The 23001-nt window shown below is 48.1% G+C and overlaps 2 protein-coding genes and 1 non-coding gene across 5 annotated transcripts in view; 1 reads left to right on the top strand and 2 right to left on the bottom strand.

Annotated features, from left to right (window-relative positions):
- The first annotated feature begins 8778 nt into the window (after nt 1–8778).
- Nucleotides 8779–8885, top strand: LOC116890342. The gene has a single exon (XR_004386564.1). It is a non-coding gene; the product is annotated as a U6 spliceosomal RNA (small nuclear RNA).
- A 2818-nt stretch (nt 8886–11703) lies between these two features.
- Nucleotides 11704–12093, bottom strand: LOC116886817 (40S ribosomal protein S20-like). The gene has a single exon (XM_032888248.1). The coding sequence runs from the start codon at nt 12091–12093 to the stop codon at nt 11734–11736; it is 360 nt and encodes a 119-aa protein (XP_032744139.1). The 3' UTR covers nt 11704–11733.
- A 6950-nt stretch (nt 12094–19043) lies between these two features.
- Nucleotides 19044–23001, bottom strand: part of Rps6ka1 (ribosomal protein S6 kinase A1) — a 39387-nt gene continuing 35429 nt past the window's right edge. For all 3 annotated transcript variants that reach the window (XM_032896507.1, XM_032896509.1, XM_032896508.1), the window contains 5 exons: nt 22504–22665; nt 22239–22315; nt 22002–22119; nt 20339–20476; nt 19044–19941 (listed from right to left, as the gene is read on the bottom strand). In XM_032896507.1, the coding sequence (XP_032752398.1) occupies nt 19819–19941; nt 20339–20476; nt 22002–22119; nt 22239–22315; nt 22504–22665 (618 nt within the window). In that variant the 3' untranslated portion in view covers nt 19044–19818. The remainder of the gene's footprint in view (nt 19942–20338; nt 20477–22001; nt 22120–22238; nt 22316–22503; nt 22666–23001) is intronic.

Genomic DNA, 23001 nt, shown 5'->3' with positions numbered 1-23001 from the left:
ACTTAGGAAACTGTAAGCCAGCCCCAGTGAAATGTTTTCCTTTTTAAGAGTCGCCTGGGGGTTGGGGATTTAGCTCAGTGGTAGAGCGCTTGCCTAGGAAGCGTAAGGCCCTGGGTTCGGTCCCCAGCTCCAAAAAAAAAAGAAAAAAAAAAAAAAAAAAAAGTCACCTGGATCATGGTGTCTCTTCACAGAAATAAAAACCCAACTAAGACGATATAAAAAAAAAGAACGGGGCTGGGGATTTAGCTCAGTGGTAGAGCGCTTGCCTAGCAAGCGCAAGGCCCTGGGTTCGGTCCGCAACGCTGAAAAAAAAAAAAACAAAAGCACACTGCGCTCTCTGAAGGCAGAAGCGGGAGATAAGCACTCCTGGCTGCACCCATTCAGTCTCGCACGGCGCGGTGCGCACGGTAAAAACAGCGAGTGTAAGGAGAGGCAGAGGCAAACCTCAGGTTTCAGAACATTAGGGTGGGGTTGGGGACACTTTGCTCTACGCACATGGGGAAGTCCTTAGGTGTGCTAAGCTGAAGAGGGAACAGAGTTGACCTTCTGACAAACACCAGAGTTAGAATTTTTTTCTTAGAGAGAGTAAGAGAGAGAGAGGATGAAGAAGTGATTCAGCATTGGCTTCCCTTCCAGAGGACCCAGGTTCAATTCTCAGCAACCACATGGCGACTCGTAACCCCAGTCCTAGGAAGCTCATGTCCTCCTTTGGCCTCCATGGGCACAGCATGCACAGACGCACACACAGGCAAAACACCCATAAATATTAAGAAAGAAAAAAAAAGAAAAAAAAAAAAAAAAGGCATGTTGTTGGGTGTAGCCGCTCACACCTATGTAACTACTGCATTCTGAAGGCCGAGGTAGGAGAATCGAGACCAGCCCGGTTGGCACAGTGAGATCCCAGCCTACCGGGCTGAAAGATGTGCCCAGGCGTTGGAGTGCGTGTCTAACACGGAGGAAGCCTGAGTCTGATCTCAGCACCACATAAACCAGGCGTGGTGGCACAAGCCTGAAATCCCAGGACGTGGGAGGCAGAGGGAGGAGGATGAGAGGGTCACAGTGAGTTTGAGGCCAGCCTGGACTACACGAGACCCTGTCTCTAAAAGATAACAAACAAATAAATGACAACATGACCAGACAGAACATGGTGTGCAGGGGGAGCTCAGGAACACCTGCTGCCAGACAAGCAGGGGCCAACGTCACTGCAAAGGACCATCAGTAGACAAACTTCATCTTTCTATAATATCCTGCTTAAATTTAAATGTATTATTATTATTATTATTATTATTATTATTATTATTATGTTTTTCAAGATAGCATCTCTTTGCATAACTGAACTCAGGTCTTCTTGCTTTCAGAGAAAACACTTTGCCAACTGAGCTATCTCTCCAGCCCTCCCTCCAAAACTTTCTTTTTTAAAGATTTATTTATTTATTTTATGTGAGTACATTGTCACTATCCTCAGACACACCAGAAGAGGGCATCGGATCTCTTTACAGATGGTTGTGAGCCACCATCTCTCCAGCCCCCCTCCAAAATTTTTAAATGAAAAACAAAACAAAACAAAATTAAAGATCATAAAAATCAGGCAGGTAGACTGGAGAGATGGCTCAGCAGTGTAGAGAACTGACTGCTCCTCCAGAGGACTGGGATTTCCCGTCCCCTCGCAAGGGTTCATAACTGTCTGTAACTACAGGGGATCTATCGCCACCTTCTGGCCTCCTGGGGCACTACATGCATTTGGTACACATACATACATACATACATACATACATACATACATACATACATACATACAGGCAAAGCACTCACCCATATACACAAAATTTTAAAAATTTCTCTAGGCAGTGGGAGCGCAGGCCTTTAATCCCAGCACTGAGGAGGCAGAAGCAGGCGGATCTCTGAGTCCGATGATGGCCTTGTCTACAGAGTGAGTTCCAGGACAGTCAGAGCTACACAGAGAAACCTTGTTTCAAAATAACAAAACAACTAAAAAATTAATTTAAAAATGTACTTGTTGGGGTTGGGGATTTAGCTCAGCGGTAGAGCGCTTGCCTATCGAGCACAAGGCCCTGGGTTCGGTCCCCAGCTCCGAAAAAAAGAAAAGAAAAAAAAATGTACTTGTTTTCTTTTCTTTTTTATGTTTTTTGGGACAGGGTCTGGCCTTGAACTCACAAAGATCCACCTGCCTCTGCCTCCTGAGTGCTGGGATTCAATGTGTGTGTACCCCTGCATCCTGCAAAAATCAAAAAAAAATTTTTTTCTTTAAATTTGTAAATTGTTCTTCACCAAAAACTTTCATTCTTCAAATAAAACAATGAGTCACATATCTGGAACACACACACACACACACACACACACACACACACACACACACACAGGACAAGTCTTGTACACAATAGATCCATGGGGTTCTCTGCAATCTGTAGAACTGACTCCATTGAAGGAGGTGGCGAAGGTTCGCAGGAGCAGAAGCAGAGAGAAACAGTGCCTTTGTGAGAAAGGTTCAGTAACATTTGTCATCAGGAAATGCAGACTAAACTCACAAAGAGAAACCACTCCACACCCACCAGCCTGACTCTATTTAAAACAACTGATACCACTGTCCAAGCCCAGGTGTCCAACCTTGTGACACTTCCACCTGGTATTGTCATCTACAAATGTGTTGGGCCTTGTTCACAGCCTGCCTTGGACCCATGTAGCCAGTTAGACACACCAGAAGTGACAACCGGATGTTCATGCATTCCCGGTAGGAAAGGAAAGTGGTCAGCTACTTTGGCAAACATCTAGTGTTATATATATTCAATATATATAACACTAAATGTTTATATATTCATTATATATTATATATAATATATATTTATCAAAGAAATTCATATATATACATATATACTTATATACATATACATTTATACATACACACACACACACACACACACACACACACACACACATATATATATATATATATATATATATATATATATATATATATGAATTTCTTTGGGTAGCTCTGGTTGTTCTGGAACTTGCTCTGTAGACCAGGCTGGTCTTGAACTCAGAGATTCACCTGCTTCCGCCTCTGGAGTGCCGGGATTAAAGGTGTGTGTCACCAAGTCTGATTTTCTTTCTTTCTTTTTTATTTTTTCAAGACAGTTTTGCTCTGTAGCAGGATGACCTCAGACATGTAGTACGTTGGTTTGTCTGTAGCAGGACTCGTTGTCCTGGAACTCACTGTATAGACCTCAAACTCACAGAAATCTACCTTCCTTGATCTGCTGAATTGGGATTAAAGGCAAGCCACCACTTCTGGCCATGCATACATACACACACATACACGTAGATACACACACACACACACACACAGAGGCACATGTACATACACATTACACATACACATCTTTATTTTATATGTGTTTTGCACACACACATACACACACACACACACACACACACACACACACACATATATGTGGCACATGTGTTCCTGGTGCCACCCAAGGTCAGATGTGGATGTTGTGTCTGTGAACTGCCACGTAGGTGTTGGGAATTGAACCTTAGTCCTTTGCAAGAACAGCCAGTGTTCTTAACCACTGAGCCATGTCTCCAGTCCCTCACGTAGTCTAACTTCTGCCTTCCATGCTAAGATTACACTGGGCTGTCACTTTTGTTTCTTTGTTGACTGGGGGACAAGCTTGTTCAAGCTCATGACAGTGGCTGACAACACTGCTGGGCTGACAACACTGGTTTTCAGTAACCTTTCTTTCTTCTTTTACACTGTTATGTGTAGATTCGTGTGTGCTGAGGCTGAAAGTGTTGGGCCTCCTGGATTAGACTTACGGGTGGTTGTGAGTCGTCTGATATGGGTGTTGGGACTTGAACCTAGTCCTCTGGAAGAGAACTATATGCTTTAACCACTGAGTCATCCCTCTAGCCCTCAGTAGTGTTCTTTAAGTCATGTTCTTTTCTTTTTTCTTTTTTTTTTTTTGGTTCTTTTTTTTTTTTTTTTTTTGAGCTGGGGACCCGAACCCAGGGCCTTGCGCTTCCTAGGCAGCGCTCTACCACTGAGCTAAATCCCCAACCCCTTTTTCTTTTTTTAAAAGATTTATTTAGGGGTTGGGGATTTAGCTCAGTGGTAGAGCGCTTGCTCAGCAAACTGCAAGGCCCTGGGTTCGGTCCCCAGCTTAAAAAAAGAAAGAAAAAAAAAAATCAACTAAAAGATTTATTTATTTTATGTAAGTACACTGTAGCTGTCTTCAGACACACCAGAAGAGGGCATCAGATGGTTGTGAGTCACCATGTGGTTGCTGGGAATTGAACTCAGGACCTCTGGAAGATCAGTCAGTGCTCTTAACCGCTGAGCCATCTCTCCAGCCCTAAGTCATGGTCTAAGACATGATATACTGACTTGGTCACACTTGGAAACCAGCAGGCACCATCCTAAAAGAATCTTTCCCACTCTCACCAGACTCCCGAGTCATTACCATGGCGTCTCATCAGAAAGCCCAGAGAGTTGGGGATTTAGCTCAGTGGTAGAGCGCTTGCCTAGCAAGCGCAAGGCCCTGGGTTCAGTCCCCAGCTCCGGAAGAAAAAAAAAAAAAAAAAAAAAAAAAAAAAAAAAAAAAAAAAAAAAACCAGAAAGCTCGGAGAAAGCAGAGAGCCAGGGTCTTCCATGAACGACCCTGGGTCATTCCACTGTTTTCACAGTCACTTCATAACCACAGTCTAAGATTCATCTCTACTCCGCCCCGTATCTGGAGACTAGTGTGTATTACCTTTGTTAAGTATCATCCAATTGTATGTTAAAACCTTGTGCATTTTTCTTGGCTGTAAATGAAAACCCAACATAATGAATGTAGACACAGGCATGAAATTTCTTCCCGGTCTGTTAGGCTGAGTCGGAGTTTATGGAGAGAATCCTTTGTCCCAGTCAGCTGTAAGAACTGGGCACTGCGCCCCCTGGAGGTAACACATCAGCACAGCCCTCGCGGCTGACAGAGCAACTCTCTGAGGTGAACAACTGACAGTAGGCTTCCTTCAGAACTCTGTGATCTTACCTGGGCATGGTGGCACATGCCTGTGATTCCAGCACTCAGGAGACTGAGGCAAGAGGATTGTGAGTTCGAGGCCAGGCTGACCTACATAACAGGTTCAAGGTCAGTGTGGGCTGTGTAGTGTGTTCCAAACCCTGAAATTTGAAGAAAATTCATCAGGTGTAGGTGTCGTAGGATATACCTTTAACTCTGCAAGGGTAGGTGGATCTCTGTGAGGCTAGCCTGATCTAAAAACAAATTATAATTTGGCTGGCCTCAAACTCATAGAGATCTTCCTGGCCTCACCCCCCGCATCCCACCCCCCCGCCCCCCTCCTCCTCTGCTGAGTGCCCGCTCCTGGCAGGCACTCTTTCTTTCTTTTTTTTTTTTTTTTTTTTTCGGAGCTGGGGACCGAACCCAGGGCCTTGTGCTTGCTAGGCAAGCGCTCTACCACTGAGCTAAATCCCCAGCCCCTGCAGGCACTCTTTCTTTGTTTGCTCATTGGTTTGTGTTGTTTAGAAAGAGGATCGCACTTAGCATAGGCTGACCTCAAATTAACTAGCCAAGGACAACCTGGAACTACTAATCCTCCTGCCTTGGCCTCCCAAATTAGGATTACAGCACCCATTCCACGCCCAGTTTAGGCCGTCTCTGTGTTCCCGTTTCTTCTACTCATGGTTACTGCCAGAGCCTTGTCTCCCATTCAACTTTTCCCCCCCCTGAGCATTGAACCTGGGTCCTTACATATGTTAGGCCAGTGCTGTATCACTAAGCTATGCCCCAAGGCCTGTTTCTGCGTTTTAGTTTGAGCTCGTCACAGTAAATTGCTCAAGATAGCATTGAACTCGGACCCTCCTGTCTCAGCCTCCCAAGAAGCTGGAATTCCAGTCCTGAGCTAACGGACCTGGCTCTGTTGATTCGTTTTAAAGGGGGCCCCGCCCACTTGGATTCCCACCCCCGAAGCCCCTGCAGACGCTCTCATAATTAAACTCCATAGCAACAGTAAGGTGACTGGACCCAAGTAAATCCAGCCCCAGGGAGAATTTCCTGCCATGGTTGAGTGACCACAGGCCCTTCCCAGATACAAGCTTCACACTCAGGTCAGACGTGTGTAATCGGCCACCTGATTTCTCAACTCAGCCCACAGCCTTTGGGGCAGGTGTGGAGCCGCAGAGAGAGGAGGCAGAGGAAATGACTTATAAAAAGCAGTCTCAGATTGAGTCACATGCATGAGCTAGAGCTCAGAGATCGGTTTGGGGCAGGAAGAGGGGAGCGGAGGCCTTGTGAACGGCTCCTTCTTCCCCCTGGGCTAAGGCTCTTTACTGAAGTCCACTTCTCTCCAGGTCTTGGTGATGGTTTTGCTTCCCCAAATGTAGAATGAAGAAAGACCTGAGCTAGGAGGCCGGAGCCTGTGATCCGGGAGGAAGGGAGGGTGCCAGCGAATATGTGTTAGCCTGAGCTACTTCTCAGCCATCTTGTTTCACCTGTATAAAAACCAAACCAAACCAAAACCCCAACCAGCAAGAACAACAACAACAACAACAACAACAACAACAACAACAACAACAGCAGCAACACAGCAGGCCCTACTCTGAGCTCAAGTTTAAAGATGGGAGCTCTCTGAGTGATGTTGGAGGGTCAGGAGTTTGAGGTCATCCTTGGCTACCTTGAGAGTTAGAGCCTAGCCACTTGAGATTCTGTCTCAAAAAATAAATACAGGGGCTGGGGATTTAGCTCAGTGGTAGAGCGCTTACCTAGGAAGCGCAAGGCCCTGGGTTCGGTCCCCAGCTCCGAAAAAAAGAACCAAAAAAATAAATAAATAAATAAATAAATAAATACATAAATTCCAACAAAACTGAATAGCCTAAACCCAAGCTAACCCCTGCTCCAGCCTGCCCGCCCATCCTCCTGGCTGTTTGTTTATATCCTCCACCCATGCTCACAAGAACTGCATGTGGGGGTGCAGGGTGCCCCCTGCCCCCAATTGCAAACTCAAGGACCTGAGTTCAAATCTCAGCATTCGCATGAAAAGTTTGGTGTTGGGGTTGGGGATTTAGCTCAGTGGTAGAGCGCTTGCCCAGCAAGCGCAAGGCCCTGGGTTCGGTCCCCAGCTCCGAAAAAAAAGAAAAGAAAAAGAAAAAGAAAAGAAAAAAAAAAGTTTGGTGTTTGGTGGGCAGAGACAGGCACTGGGGCCAATGGCCAGCTATGGCTCAGTGAGCCCTGGGCCGTGAGACCTGTCTTAAAGGACGTGGGTTCCATTTCTGAAGATCACACAGAAGGTTGTTCTCTGGCTTTTTTGAACAGGCACAAACATACAGACACAGACCCAGACAGACACACACACAGACACACACACAGACATACATACACACAGACATACACACACATACACACACAGACAGACATGGACAGACACAGACAGACAGACACAGGCAAAGACAGACAGACACAGACAAAGACAGACAGACACAGACAAAGACAGACAGACACAGACAGGCAGACAGGCAGACAGACAGAAACACACACACACACACACACACACACACGAGTGAGGATGGTAAAGTATAGTTTTGTACTTTTGTTTGATATTTGAGGACATAAAGAACCACAGGGGTCCGGGCTGGAGAGATGGCTCAGCGGTTAAGAGCACTGACTGCTCTTCCAGAGGTCCTGAGTTCAAATCCCAGCAACCACATGGTGGCTCACAACCATCTGTAATGAGATCTGGTGCCCTCTTCTGGTGTGTCTGAAGACAGCTATAGTGTACTCACATAAATTAAATAAATCTTTAAAAAAAAAAAGAACCACAGGCCCAACTGACTTGGTGTCTGGGCTGTGTCCACCCACTGCGGCCTTCCCAGGGGAGCTGAGCAGGAGGGGGAAGGAAAGGAGCACTGTAGGAGTCCTCCCACTCACCTCTCCAGAGTCCTCCCACAGTTCAGTTCCACCCCTTTGCCATCACTGAAGGGGCAGCATCCAGTAAGGCCTCCCTCCTCCTTGTTGAATCATCCCCATCCCCCCAGTCTCCCACAGTTAGTGGGGAACCCCTCTCTCTGTTTCTAGAAATAAAGTGTAGCTCTTCTGAAAAATCTCAGCTCAGAGCAGAGGAACTTTCCAGGGGTGTGGGGACTACCCTGTAGTAAGGTGGATTCTCCACAGCCTGTGATATTTAATCGCTGACCTGTCCAGCAGGTCCAGTTATTCAGGGTCCCGAAGAGGCGCTACCTGAGGGTCAAGGGGGGGGTGAGAAAAGAAGGAGACCAAGCAAGGCTCTGTTGTCAAGGTCTCGTTTATTGGGGCGAGCGTTACAGCTTATAAGGCTTTCAGATAGGGGGAGTGACCTTTGTGAAACACAAAGGAGGGAGGAGCGAGGACATTCTTAGCAGCAATAGCAGGAAGCAAAGAGGTCATGCAGGGGTTGGGGATTTAGCTCAGTGGTACAGCGCTTGCCTAGGGAAGCGCAAGGCCCTGGGTTCGGTCCCCAGCTCCGAAAAAAAAAAAAAAAAAAAAAAAAAAGAGGTCATGCGGTGGAGACATCTGGTGTTTGCTCAGACTGAAACATCCTGTGATTGTTCCTGGAATCTTCCTGTGCCGTCAGTTTGTGGGAAAGGATTTTGTCCAACAATCTCATAATCTTACAGCAGCCATCTTAGGGCTGAGCGTTCTGTGACTGTTTAGCTCAGAATGGCTCCCTACATCTCCCTTTTTTTTCTTTTATAGAAGACCATTAAGATTTCCGAGGAGAGTGCTCGCTTCGGCAGCACATATACTAACATTGGAGGGATACAGAGAAGATTAGCATGGCCCCTGCGCAAGGATGACACGCAAATTCGTGAAGGCGTTCATAAAAAAAAAAAAAAAAAAAAAAAAAAAAAAGATTTCCAAGGAGAAACTGGGCAGAGGAGCAAATGACCGAAAGAGGTGTAGCCATCTCTGTCTTAGGATTGACCTCTCTCTTTTTTTTTTTTTTCTTTTTTTTTTCGGAGCTGGGGACCGAACCCAGGGCCTTGCGCTTGCTAGGCAAGCGCTCTACCACTGAGCTAAATCCCCAACCCCAGGATCGACCTCTCAAACACCAGCCTTACCCGTCGTAGCATTACCTTGTCGTCCTCAAGGCTCCGTGTCTTAGGTTGGTCAGGGGCTAGAGGAAGTTGCCCGTCATTGAGATGGCTACTTTGGGTCATCTTACCATTCCTCCTAAAAGCCCAGGGACGAAAGCCCAGACGGCATTACTTTAGGAGATTGTGGAAGTTGAGCCTCTCTCGATGATGTATTGAGGGCACCTCGCCTTGTTCGCCGTCTCTCTGGTCATCCTCAGTTGTTCTGGTCTCCAAGCAATGATAATGTACTGAAACAGAATTTCTAGGCCAAAAAGAATCTATTTGTGATTTAATAAAGCGTGTGAGTCGCTGAAAGGCCCAAGGACCGAAGGAAATCAACAGAACCAGGCCAACAAGGGGTCCTAAAGTCGAAGGCAGCAGGGTAGAGAGCCATGGGGATCAAGGGTTCTGTAATTCCCCATTCATATCTACCTATTAATCCCTTTCCAGGGAGGAATCCTGTCCTTAACATTTGGTTAGTAATGACCTCATTGGGACTACACTTCATCACTCCCATCTGGGAAAGAATATCCCTTCCCCAGAGGTTAACAGGGAGTCCAGAAACTACAAATGGCCTAACTGTGCCTGTATTATTTTCTTTATCTTTCTAGGTCAGGAGCTTTGAACTTTGGAGTGTATCCTGTGTTTGGCCTATCCCTTTTAAATGTGTGGCGGTAGCTTTAAGGGGCCAGGTTGAAGGCCAGTGTCTAGAGGAGAGCACCGTTGCATCCGCCCCCGTATCTAAAAGGCCCTGAAACTGTTTGCCATCGAGCCAAAGAGACATCATGGGTCTTTTTTTTTTTTTTAAATATTTATTTATTATGTGTGAATATGAGTACACTGTAGCTGTCCTCAGACACACCAGAAGAGGGCATCAGATCCCATTACAGACGGTCGTGAGCCACCATGTGGTTGCTGGGAATTGAACTCAGGACCTCGGGAAGAGCAGCCGGTGCTCTTAACCACTGAGCCATCTCTCCAGCCCCCATCATGGGTCTTTTATCAGTTAATTTTTGAACCCAATAAACATCTGAAGAGTCAGGGAAGGAGGAACCACGTCCTTAGTCCTTCTTCTATGTGAGGGAACTGTCCCATGAAGGGAAGAGGTAGAGCTTGTGCAATGTGTTGTCCGGCCCTAAGCGTTAAGGGGCCCCGTGTGGCAGTGGCTAGAAATTTAATTTCTCCAAAATAGTCAGCATCTATTACAGAGGGAAGGATGACAAGTCCTTGAAGAGCACTCGAGGCTCGCCCAATTATTAGGAAAAACATGCCAGGCGGCGGGGGCCCAAACTCTCCAGATTCTATGATAATAGTCCCTTCCTCAGGGGTTATAATCCTGGTGGTGGAGGAACACAGGTCCACTCCTGCACTCCCTGCTGTTGCCCTGGATAAGGTGGCGTTGTAGGAGCTTGATGCTGCATTTGGGGGGCGTGTGGTCACCTGTGGATAGGGGTCCTGGTATGGGGCCCCCTGTCCGTTTCCCTGGACCGCAGGGAGGATTTGCCCATTAGCGTCAGTCTTAGACCGACATTCTCTGGCAGCAGGGTCAAACCCCTGGGGCATTGGGCCATCCAGCAGGGTTGGGGGACTGGCTAGGTTTTGGGGTGTTGCATTCTCTAGCAAAATGACCAGGTTGTCCACATTTAAAACATGTTTTTGGGGTTGGGGATTTAGCTCAGTGGTAGAGTGCTTGCCTATGGCGCAAAGGCCCTGGGTTCGGTCCCCAGCTCCGGAAAAAAAAAAAAAAAAAAAAAAAAAAGCTGCTAAAACATGTTTTGCCTCTAGGGCGACCAGAATCCCCGGTTTTTTGGAACACAGTCCTGATCGCCAGACTAATAGACTTGGATACTTGATATGAGAAGGAATCGACATCATTGCAAAGTTTAATCATTCCCGGAATACCAAGGTCTTTGGTCTTGCCTCGCAGCGCGGCTCTGCATGCTGAGTTAGCGTTCTCAAGAGCGAGTTGTCTCACGAGGAGCCCCTCACTTTCGCTTTGACCTAAGATTCTTTCGGCTGCTTCTTGTAGTCTCCCCACAAATTGAGCGTAGGGCTCTTGTGCCCCCTGGATTATTTTAGTTAGGGGGGTGGTGAGTGCTCCTGTAGCAGGGACCGCTCTCCAGGCGGACAAGGCAGCCTGCGCTGTGTGAGCGAGTACACCCGGGGACAACCCTAGCTGTTTTTCCTCAGAGGCGAATGAGCCCCTTCCACATAATTTGTCCGCGGTCTAAGAAGCAATCTTACTTAGAGGATATTTTCTATTTCTAGCAGCAAGACTGTCTGCCCTATCTATAAACTCGGATTTCCAAGTTAAATATTGTCCTCTAGTGAGGACAGACTGCACCACCTTGGTCCATTCACTAGGAGTCAAATATCCAGACCCCGCAAGTCCCTCTAAAACGGACAAGGTAAAGGGAGCATTTATACCATAATTTTTTTTTTTTTTTTTTGGAGCTGGGGACCGAACCCAGGGCCTTGCGCTTCCTAGGCAAGCGCTCTACCACTGAGCTAAATCCCCAACACCTATACCATAATTTTTAACAGCTGAGTGTAATTATTTTTTTTTTAAACAATTAAGTCAATTTATTTAAACAGTTGACTTAGGTATCTGCAATGGTGACTTCGACCTCCACTCCAGGCTCAATACTGATGGAAGTAATCTGCTTAACAATCTCTGAAGGACTGTGTAAGTCAATGAGTCGCTTGTGGATTCTCATCTGGAAACGATCCCACGTCTTGGAACCTTCACCGCAAGGGGTTTTTCTGGTAGTGATTCTCAGTGTCTTGGTAGGCATGCGCACCGGTCCTTTCACTTTCAGATTCTTCTCCTTTGCGCCTCTGATCAAGTCCGCACAAACCTTTTCCAGCGACTTCACGTTGCGGCTGGTGAGCGTGATTCGAATCCAGTGAATCGCCACTTCGGGCTCCATGGGAGTCTTCCCGGTATCTTTAAATGCCATGGCTGAGGCGTGGCTTCCTGACCGACCTGTCCTCAGCAGGCACGAACAGCCGTGAGTCAGGACAGAGCAGACTGGACAAGGCTCCACAGCACGCACCACAGGTCTCGGAAAGGCTGAGTGTAATTCTTTTATATGCTTGAGTTTCAGTTTTTGGTACACAGGACGTAAAGTCTCGTATTCACCTTGGTTGGAGTCTTCCTCATCAGAATCTGCAGCTACCTCATCATAATCATTCTCTTCTTAGATCTCTTGTTCCTCATTGTTATTCTCTCCTTGATTATGATTGGTACTATCTGGCTTGGGCTCATCTCTGGCTGTTCTATTCCGTGCCCTAGTATTGTCTAACTCGGGCTCATCCCTACCTAGCCTGTCTGGTGCGTGCCCTAGTCATATCCGGGAAAGTTAGTTTTGGCTGGGGTTTTTTAATGGTGTTAGATGGCCTTTTGGGGGCAACTTGTCCCCTTCTCTTTACTGTTTTTTTTTGGAGCTGAGGACCGAACCCAGGGCCTTGCAAGCGCTCTACCACTGAGCTAAATCCCCAACCCCAACTTGTCCCCTTCTCATGGTCTCTTGTAAGTTTTGAATCTCAAATGTAAGGTCCCCTAACTCCTGTTGTAAATGTAAGACTTGTTTGAGTCCGGTGATTTGAGCCTGAAGCGCAGCCTTAGTCTGAGTTAGTCCCTCTACCACTGTGATTAGCAGAGGTGCAGGAGGAACGGATGGCATTGGGGGCAAATAGGGTGGGGGGCGGGTAGGTCTGGATCTTTGTGTGAAAAAGACCCGAGGTTCCTGTGGCCCGGGGTCGTACCTCTCCTTCTCATATTTGGCAGCTTCCTCCTCTAACCCGGCCTCACAGGCGGGATCTAGCCTTGACTCAGAGAAGCGGCGTAGGCAGTGCCTCTCATTTTTATCTTTGTCTTGGTCCCTAGAGATCTCTTTCAGAGAGGGATAGATGGTTTTCGAATTTTTAGACATTTTGGGGTCCTCTAGAGAGCGTAAGACTTCGCATGAGGGATTTCCCCCATCCCCAGGCATATCGATGACAATGGAAGGGCAAGGAGAGTGTGGCTCCCGGGTTTTTACTTTCACTTTTAGGTGACTGCTGCCACAAAACTTGTAAGAAATCCTCTGCCACAGCTAAGAGGCGGGCACTCTCGCCTCCTTTCTCAGCATCTTTTATAATGTCTCTAATGATACCCCAGTAACTAAAAAATGCCGCGGACACTGGGTCACCGGCTTTCAAGAGCTTATTAATGTCTTGACCAACCTTATTCCAAGTAAGGGGGTGTATATCGGGGCTGCTTAAAATTAACCAAGGACACTTTTCATCAACAAAAGAATTTGATTAAATCCTTTTTCTTTTTTTTTTTTTGTTTTTTTTTTTTTTTTTTTTTTTTTTTTTTTGGGGCTGGGGAATCGAACCCAGGACCTTGCGCTTCCTAGGCAAGCGCTCTAACCACTGAGCTACATCCCCAGCCCCTAAATCCTTTTTCTTAACTCTTATTCCCCTCTCCCTGAGTGAGCGCTTGATCTCTCCTATGAAACAAGTTTCTTTAGATAATTGCTTCCCCATGACAATCAGACGACAATTATTCGGCCGTTCTTACCTCCCTCTCCGGCGACGCACTAGCGATGGCCTGAAGAGTCTTCTCTTTTTTGTGGATCCTTTGTCTCCGTCGTCCAGTAGTTGGCCGTGCTTGGGGTCCCTGTTCAGGCGCCACTTGACCAGTCCAGCAGGTCCAGTTATTCAGGGTCCCAAGAGGAGCTACCTGAGGGTCAAGGGTGGAGAAAAGAAGGAGACCAAGCAAGGCTCAAGGGTCAAGGTGGGGGAGAAAAGGAGACCAAATTGAGGCCTGGGTGCTTAGTTGAAAGGCCTTCCGGTAGGAGGCAGGGGTTGGGGCCAGGCCTTGGAGGCTCTTTAGCTGTAAGCTTTTATGACTCATGAGTTGAAATATAGCCTTTACACGAGGTCAGATACAGGGCATGCATAGGGCTAAGATAGACTTAGGCTCAAAGCCTGCCTTCCTGGCGTATCACGCCTGAGGCAGGAGGGGTTTTGAATGGAGGAACTCAAGGCAACAAGGCTGCCTGGGCACTAGGAAATAGTCCCTTTTCCAAAGACAAAAGACACAGGCCTGCAGAGACAATTGCCACCCAGCCTAAGGCCCTGTGTGATTCCCCAGATAGGAGAGAACCAACTTCTGTATGATGTCCTCTGACCTCTACCTATATGCTTTGCCACGGGTGTCCACACACATGAACATACACACACATAAGCCTTTTTTTTTCTTTTAAAAGTGGTCTAGCCACCTCCTTGCTTGGACCCCGTGTGTTCATTTGTCTTCAATGTCCTTCCCATAAAACCAAAAATGCTTATCTCATGAGACTACACCGCCTCAAATTTGCTAGGTAGCTGAGGCTGACCTCGAACCCCTGATCCTCCCACCTTTTGCTTTCCAAGTGCTGGGATGACGGATATACATGCCCAAAGCTGGCAGTGTTGGAGACGGAACCCAGCGCTTTGGACGCACGAGGCAGCTGCGCTACCCACAGAACCATCTCCCCAGCCGGCCCCGTGAGAGAGATGCCTGGTGTGAAGCGAGGCTCAGTGGATCACACCTCTGACAAGTGCTTCAACAGAAGGCCGAGCCACACATCAACAGGTAGACTTGAACTCACAGAAATCCACCTGCCTCTGCCTTTCCAGTGCTGGAATTAAAGGCCACCGACTACCTGGCTATGCATATATATTTTTAAAAAGTGGGGGAGGGGAGGCAGGTGGATCTCTTAAGTTCAAGGCCAGCCTGGTCTACAAAGTGAGTTCAAAGATGGCCAGAGATAGGGCTGGAGAGATGGCTCAGTGGTTAAGAGCACTGACTGCTCTAGGTCCTGAGTTCAAATCCCAGCAACCACATGGTGGCTCATAACCATCTGTAATGGGATCTGGTACCCTATACTTAGTAAATAAATAAACCTTTAAAAAAAAAAAAAGAGGATGGTCAGGGATACACAGAGAAACTGTACACCCTCCCCCAAAGAAAGAAAGACAGACAGACAAACAGACAGGAAGACAGGAAGACAGGAAGAAAGAAAGAAAGAAAGAAAGAAAGAAAGAAAGAAAGAAAGGATTCAGAAAGGATGCTGAGAGACCCCGATGTGCAGGGCAGCATTGAGGGTGAATCTCTGACCCAAGGGGAACATGTAGTGTATCCCAGCATCCCTCGGTGGAAAAGGAATCTCCTGGACCTTATAGAGCTGGGAAACTTTCCAATTTCCAACTCGCTTCCCATTAGTTTGCCAAGGAGAGGAACTTTCTACTTTCTAACAATTAATTAGACAGGAGACTCCCAGTAAGAATTCTGTGACCCGGAAGCACAGAGGGGTTCTGATTTGCACTCATTTGTGAATTCCACTCTGTAGCCTGAGTTGTGTCCTTGGGCAAGTCAGTCTCTGTGTGAAATAGGGTTGGTGGCATGTTTCTTCCTCGAGGATATAATAACAGAACAGGGGAACCAGTCAGTGCTTGGCACTGGTCATTGGGAGCTGTGACCTTTACTCCTCATCGATGTGGCCTCAGGCAGTTTGCGATGGCAATAGAAAGTAGTTGAGGGCAGGTGAGGCTTGATGGGTTGTAGCCATTTAGTAGGTTCGGCCTAGAGAATCAGCCATGAGAGAGGCGTTCCTGTCGCAGTAGCTGGAGGTCGTGAGCTGCCTTTCTAGAGTCTGCTAAGTTAGGGGGTGGGGTGGGGGTGCCGTCCTGATCAAGTCAAAAGGAGAGCAAACTTCACACAAACCTCTTCCTTTTCTTACTCATATCCACTTACTCGATTTTCAACTGATATTGAGATGGACGGAAATGATTCATTTATTAATTCTTGATATATATATATATATATATATATATATATATATATATATATATATTTGTTACTCCTAACGGGTGTTTTGCCTGTGTGTATGTCTGGACACATGGGTACCTGGTGCCCATGGACGCTAGAAGACATCGAGTCCCTTGGAACTGAAGTTATGGAGGTCTGTGAGCTGCCATGTGGGTGCTGGGAATCAAACTCAGTCCTCTGGAAGAGCGGCCAGTGCTCTTAACCGCTGAGCCATCCTTCCAGCCCAGGATTCCTATTTAGCAAGTGGGAAACTGAGGCATGGAGCAGTGTAGTAGTGGCGGGTTTGTGGCTCCTGGCTATGCTTCCTCCAGCACCATCATGCACAGTTCCGCATTTCTTTTATTTATTTAACAAACACTAGTTGAGTCCCAAGGAAATTTGTGACAATTAGGGACTTCCTAAAGTGGCCTGGGGCTGACCTTGAATTACTGATTTTCCTGTCTATTTTCCTGTCTACACTTCCTAGGTGTTGGGATTATAGGCTTGGGCCTCCATGGCTTGGAGCTCCAATCTCTCATGAGAACTCTTACTTGATGAATCGGTTTGGATATTTAGAAAGAAGCTCTCACAGAGAACCAAGAATTTCCATTAAACCTGCCCACCCCCAACTTCCTTCCTATGTTAAACCTAGATTTCTTTTTTTCTTTTTTTTAAGATTTATTTATTTTATTTATATGTGAGTACACTGTAGGTGTCTTCAGACACTTCAGAAGAGAACATCCTATTGCAGATGGTTGTGAGCCACCATGTGGTTGCTGGGATTTGAACTCAGGACCTCTGGAAGAGCAGTCAGTGCTCTTAACCACTGATCCATCTCTCCAGCCCCAAACCTAGATTTTTTTTTTTTTTTTTTTTTGGTTTTTTTTTTTTTTTTTTTTCGAGCTGGGGACTGAACCCAGGGCCTTGCGCCCCTAGGCAAGCGCTCTGCCACTGAGCTAAATCCCCAACCCCCAAACCTAGATTTCTTGAGGGAGGGTTTTGTGCTGACTTTGAACACCTGTCATTGAGGTTCATCCTGGGTTACTTGCAACTCTGCCCCGAACCAAAACCAAACAAAATCAAGACCTTGATCCTCCTGCCTCTACCTCTCAAGTGCTGGGATTACAAGTGTGTGCTAACACCAGCCACTCAGAAGGATTTAATCTTACTGTGTCTGACGTATGTATGTGAGTGTGGGTACACACACCACAGCACGTGTGTGAAGGTCAGGTCAGGAGCATTCGCTGGGCTCAGGGATCTTTCTACTGTGGGTTCCGGGACTTGATCTGAGAATGTCAGTGCATGCAAGCATGTTATCTTTAAAGTCATATTTTCTTCTTTTGGTTGTTGGAGTTTCTCTATGTACTAGAGCCCCAGCTTTCCTGGACTCACTTTGTAGTCCAGCCTGGCCTCGAACTTAGAGATCCACCTACATCTGCCTCCAGAGCGCTGGGATTAAAGGCGTGCTCTACCTTGCCTGGCTGGCTGTAAGATATTCTGAATCTCTTATCTATTCTCCAAACCCACAAATGTTGTCTACCCCAAAGCATGTCCTGGCCACTCCCTCCCCAGCCTGTTTAAGCTACTTGAGCCCAGACCTGATCACGGTGTTTTTCCTCCGTCTTGCCCCCTCTTCCAGTCAACTTGCTCTACAGCTTTAAAAAAGTAAAAGTGGGCCCAGGGCTAGAGCCTCTGTTTATCACTTTCCAGGTGGCTTAATCTACAGGTACCGCCATGAAAATAGGTCAGTGATTCCCCACTTCCTGTCAGAAGGCTGCGGCAGGGGTACTGTGTTTGAGACCTGCCTAGGCTACAGTAGCAAGGGGCTGGGGAGAGAGACCATGTTAGAGTTGTGTCATATATGGCACGGGGAATTAAAATTAGGCTGTACCTCTCTGAACTACCTGCCTATGCCCTAAACCCGCAGTTCTCAATTAGTGGGAGTGTCGAACAACCCTTCCATAGAGGTCACCTAAGACTATCACAAAATATTTACATTATAATTTATAACAGTCGCAAAATCACAGTTATGAAGTAACAATGAAACTAATTTTATGCTTGGGGGTCACCACAACATGACGAACTGTATTAAGGGGTTCCAGCGAGAACCACTGCCATAAATCCTTTTAAGAGCTTGTACTGTTGACAATGCTCAAGTCTAGCCTGGGAAACCCAGTCTCCTTCCCAGCCTCATCCTGCATAAACTCCTGGTTCTGAGGATAAGGTCTTCAGCTAAGCACTAGACTGAACCATTTCTCTAGTTCTCTAACTGTCTTTGGGTCTGTCCTAACTGGTCCCTTCTTACCATCAGCCCTAAGCTTCCGGGCCACCCTCAATGGTGTCCTACCTCTCTACTCCATTCTGGTTCTCTGCATATCTTATCAGTAGATGACCTTGGAGTTTTTTGTTTGTTAATGTGAGTGAGTCACTGTCTTCACACATCAGAAGAAACCCCATTACAGATGGTTGTGAGCCACCATGTGGTTGCTGGGATTTGAACTCAGGACCTCTGGAAGACCAGTCAGTGCTCTTAATGGCTGAGCCATTTCTCAAGCTCCAGACCTTGGGTTGTTAACTGTTCATTTCCTCTGTATGGGGTAAGATCCAGGGCCTTATTTTCTACCTGGCCTAACAGAAAACACCTACTGTGTGCTGCATGAGGAATGCCATTCCCTCTCTGAGCCTGTTTTCCATTCGTAAAATGGAGTGTCTGTTTGACAGGGTTAAGACTAAATGAGATGGGGGCATAGTTCAGTGACACAGCACCGTGAGGTCCTGAGTTCAATTCCGAGCACCACACAGAGGAAAGGGGGACGGTGGTAGAGCCCTTCTCTCGAGTGTTTAAGGACTTGGGGTTATCACAAAGGGCCAGCGACTGTCGCTGGCTGCCAATGCTAGTGTTTCTCTAGACTGTGATGGAATCCCCTCACAGGAGCACATGCACAGAGCCAGAGGGATTCTCACACGCTCCTCAAATGACGTGTGCTCCAAGCAAGTGCTCTAATCTGTTCCTAGCCTGTTCCTGTCACCGGCGAAGTCTTCGAGGAGGATAAAAAGTGGAAGCGCAGGCGCTTTGACTGGACTGTAGGTTTATTAGAAAGGCCTTGGACAGATGAACCCTGAGTTACCAGCTGAGGAGGAAAGGGAAAAGCCCTCATCCCCCGTGGACTACCTCCCTGGTCTCCTGTGAACTCTGTCCAGTGGCAGACAGGAAGTCTCCCAAAAAGTGCTCTCCGTCTCCTCTCCACGGGGCTGTCCGATCTGACTGCAGGGGCCCACTGCGCATGGGCGCTGTGGATGCTGGTGCCTGGAGCCAAGAGCTGACAGGGTGGGGTCCCGGGCTCTTAGCAGAAAGTGGTTCGAGAACCCCAGAACAGAATGGAAAAAGAGATGGCTGGGGACACCAAGTTCTGCTGAGGAGCCAGTCGACAACTCTGAGAGGCAACGCCGAACTGCTCGGAGGCGGGTGCAGATGGCTCCTCGACCAACAGAGGGGCGGGGTCCCAAAGCTATCACGGGAGTCTTGGCCACACATGGGACTGGGTGTTCCTCCTGGGACTGCAATGGCCAAAAAGGCAAATGGATCTTGTAAAAAAAAAAAAAAATCCATGGTAAATGATGTCATTTTTCTTTTCCTTTCTTAAAAAATAGTTTGTACAGTGAGTGGATTTCACACAATGGAGCCTGAGCCCAGAAGAGCCCGTCCTGGGGAGGAAGGCACTTCACACCCGCACGGGTGAGCTGGGCTAGTTGCTTCCTTTAGGACTCCATTCCACTTGGTCCTGTGACTCAGGCTTGCTCCCTCTGGGAAGGACTCTGCCTCCAAGGAGTTTGTCGGCGCTGTGGTTCACAGGGTGGTGGATGGCAGCTTCCTCACCCGCCGCTGGGCCAGGATGGACGACTCGATTGGCTTGAGCTGGGGGGTGGGTTTGGAGCTACTGAGTGCAGAATATGTTGCTGCCATGGCCCCCTAAAAGAGAAAAGGTGGGAGATCAGACCACGAGGCGGCATGGGGGGTATAGTGGGCAGACAAAACATGTGTGCCCCAGGATCTGGCCCACCCCTCCCAAAGTCCCTCAGCCCACCCAGTCCAGTGTTCCTAGACTTGGTGTTGTTTCATGACCATGGTTTTCCCTGGGACGCAAGAATTCATTGACACAATTGACACCACTGTGTAAGTCTGGGACTCCCTTGGGACAGGGCTATGTCTTTTGCCATATCCCCTGGTTTTGGGCAGACCTAGAACTTCCTGGCTCTGTCACTTCAAGTCCCTACCATAACCCACTGGTCTGAGCCCAACTCACTGCCCTGGCCCCAGATGCTCAGCAGCCGCCCCAGGTGTTCATACCCCAGGTGTTCATACCGACCTTCACAAGCTGCAGGTCTTGGTGGGACAGCTGGCTCTGGGGGAGCTTGTCTTTCTGGGTGATCCACGGGTGCTGCAGAACCTGTTTGGCTGTGAGGCGCTGGTGGGGGTCCACATGCAGCATCTTAGATACTAAGTCCTGGAGGCACATGGATAAGGAGGTGACCGGTGGGGCACCGAGGGAGAAGAGAGCTGTGCCAACTGATGGCCAATGACTGGAAGGCCAACCGTGTCCAGCCATCTCTGGCCTGAGCTATTAACAAAAGCCCCTGCAGTCCGTTCTTTATACACCAAAGCCCACTCCTCCTCCCCATCCTAGGATCTCTTTCTTCCCTCCTTGCTGCTCGAGGTATGTAGGGGACATCTTTCCCTTTCTCCTTCAGAAAAGCCAAGAGGAAAGGTGGGGATTGCCTGAAGACTGGGGGCAGAGAGGGGGCATGCAGGCAGACCAGGCTTAGATTTGACTCTCTTTAGATGCTGGCCAGCCAGACATGCGCGAGGTGCCGGGCTCCATCCCCAGCTCAATGAAGAACAGTTGAAAAGAGAAACCCGTGAAAAAAACATGCCAGGTATTTAATCCCAGCATGTGGGAGGCAGAGCCAGGGATCATGAGTTCAAAATCAGCCTCGGCTACATAGGCCTTGAAGGCCAACCAGGGCTGGGAGAGACCTGATCTTCAAAGCAAAACCAAAGCCAACAAGCTTCCTGCTTGTTTGCTCTTCCAGAGAGTTCAGGTCCCAGCACTCTAATTTTTTTTCCCCCCAGATGGGGTTTTTCTGTGTTGCCTTGGCTGTCCTGGCCCTCACTCTGTAGACCAGACTGAAACCAGAACTCATAGATAGGCCCGTCTCTGTCTCCTGGGCACTGGGATTAAAGGTGTGAGCTCACAGCCGGATATAACACCAGCTCCGGGGGCCTTAGGTCTTCTGGCCTCTGAGGTCACACATGTAATTAAAATAAAACTAAAGCTGGGTGTAGTGTAAACCTTTAAACCCAGTACTGAGGAGACAGAGAAGAGTGAATGTTGGTGAATTTAATGCCAGCCTGGTCTACAGACCAAGTCTAGGATAGCCTAGACTACACATTGAGACAAAACAAAAACAAAACAAAAAAAACAAACAAACCTTGAAACAGTAACAGAATCTCAAATAAACTTAGCTCTCTCTCCCTCCAGCTGAAGTGTTCTAGAGGGTTGTTACCTCTGAGCCTCAGTTATCCCTCTGAGAAACAGAGGTGACAATACCCAGGACAGGTGGTGTGCTATTCACCAAAGGTTAAACCATGCTACGCAGATGTTCTAGGAGAATGGAAACACCCCAATATTGAAAGCTCAAGAGCAGCCTCCTTTGGGGAGCCTTTCCACACTTGGGCAGACGCCCACACACTTGACCAGAGAGCTAGCTTCAATGGGGTGGTGTGTTTTCTACCACGCCAACTCTCCATGGAGACAGACATGGGTTATGCAGCCCTCCTCATCCCTTAGGGGCCAGAACACAGAAGGGGCAGTGAAGTTATCCAGACAAGCAGGGGAGGGGTGTGTGTCCGGGAATCTTCTACTTGGGGTAATGCTGCAAAGGGGATTTGTGGAACATTCTACGTGGGAGAGAGGGAGACTGTAGGAAACCTATCAGCCTGGCTCCGCCCTCCCATCCTCACACGCTTACCTTGGCTGTCTCTGAAACCGTGTTCCAGTTTCCCCCGTTGAGGGTGAACTTCCCACTGCTGATCCGGGTGAGGATCTCCTCTGGGGTGTCACTGGGCCCATTGGCAAATGGAGTGTATCTAGAGAGAAGTTTCCAAATCCAGCGACAGCCACTGGCCTCCGCCCTGGCGCTAGGGGGTTAGGTTAGGAGGTTGGAAGCTCCCGAAGGCAGGGTCAGAGGCCCAGACTTCACACTCACCCTGCCAGCATCGTGTACAGCAGAACGCCCAGGCTCCATATGTCACAGCCTTCATCGTAGCCCTGACGCTTCAGCACCTGGCAGGAGGCAGGGAGGGCGGTCAGGCTGAGGGGCGTAGGAAACGTCAAACATTTCCCATAAGGGTAGAGTCGAGTCAGAGCCATGGACTGGCTGTACGTCTTCCCTTGGAACCTGGGTCAAGGCCCAGACAGTATGGGACATTTGAGAGCAGGCACAGGGTCTCCTGATGCCTCCCTCCACTTACCTCAGGTGCCACAAAGTTGGCTGTGTAGCAAGGCGTCATGAGCAGCCCGTTCTCAGCCCGCAGCTGCTTGGCAAAGCCAAAGTCGCATATTCGTAGGCACTCGGGGTTCCCAGACTCATCCACATACAGGATGTTACTGGGTTTGAGGTCCCTGTGGACGACCTAAGGGCAAAGGGCTAGGGTCGGTATACGGTGCAGGAGTAGTGACCCATGCCAACTGCCAGAGTTGAGAAGTCCCACAGACTGGCCCACAGAGAAAGGCCCAGACCTCTACAACAGGAGAAGGCTTTGAAAAGAGGCCCTATGTTGGTATAACTGCCTTTAAAGAAACTGTGCGTGTGGGTGCCAGGTCATACAACTTGAGGGAGTCGACTCCTTCCTTCCACTGTGTGGGTCCCGGGGGAGCACATCCGGGTTGTCCAGCTTGGCAGCAAACACACGTGCACCAGCCCTGCATCCATCACCCTTTTGAAATCTCTGACGATGCCAGCGGGCACC

The sequence above is a fragment of the Rattus rattus genome, chromosome 1 (genome assembly GCF_011064425.1).
Source record: "Rattus rattus isolate New Zealand chromosome 1, Rrattus_CSIRO_v1, whole genome shotgun sequence".
Classification (NCBI taxonomy): Eukaryota; Metazoa; Chordata; class Mammalia; order Rodentia; family Muridae; genus Rattus; species Rattus rattus.
This window is presented reverse-complemented; position numbering and strand designations above follow the sequence as displayed.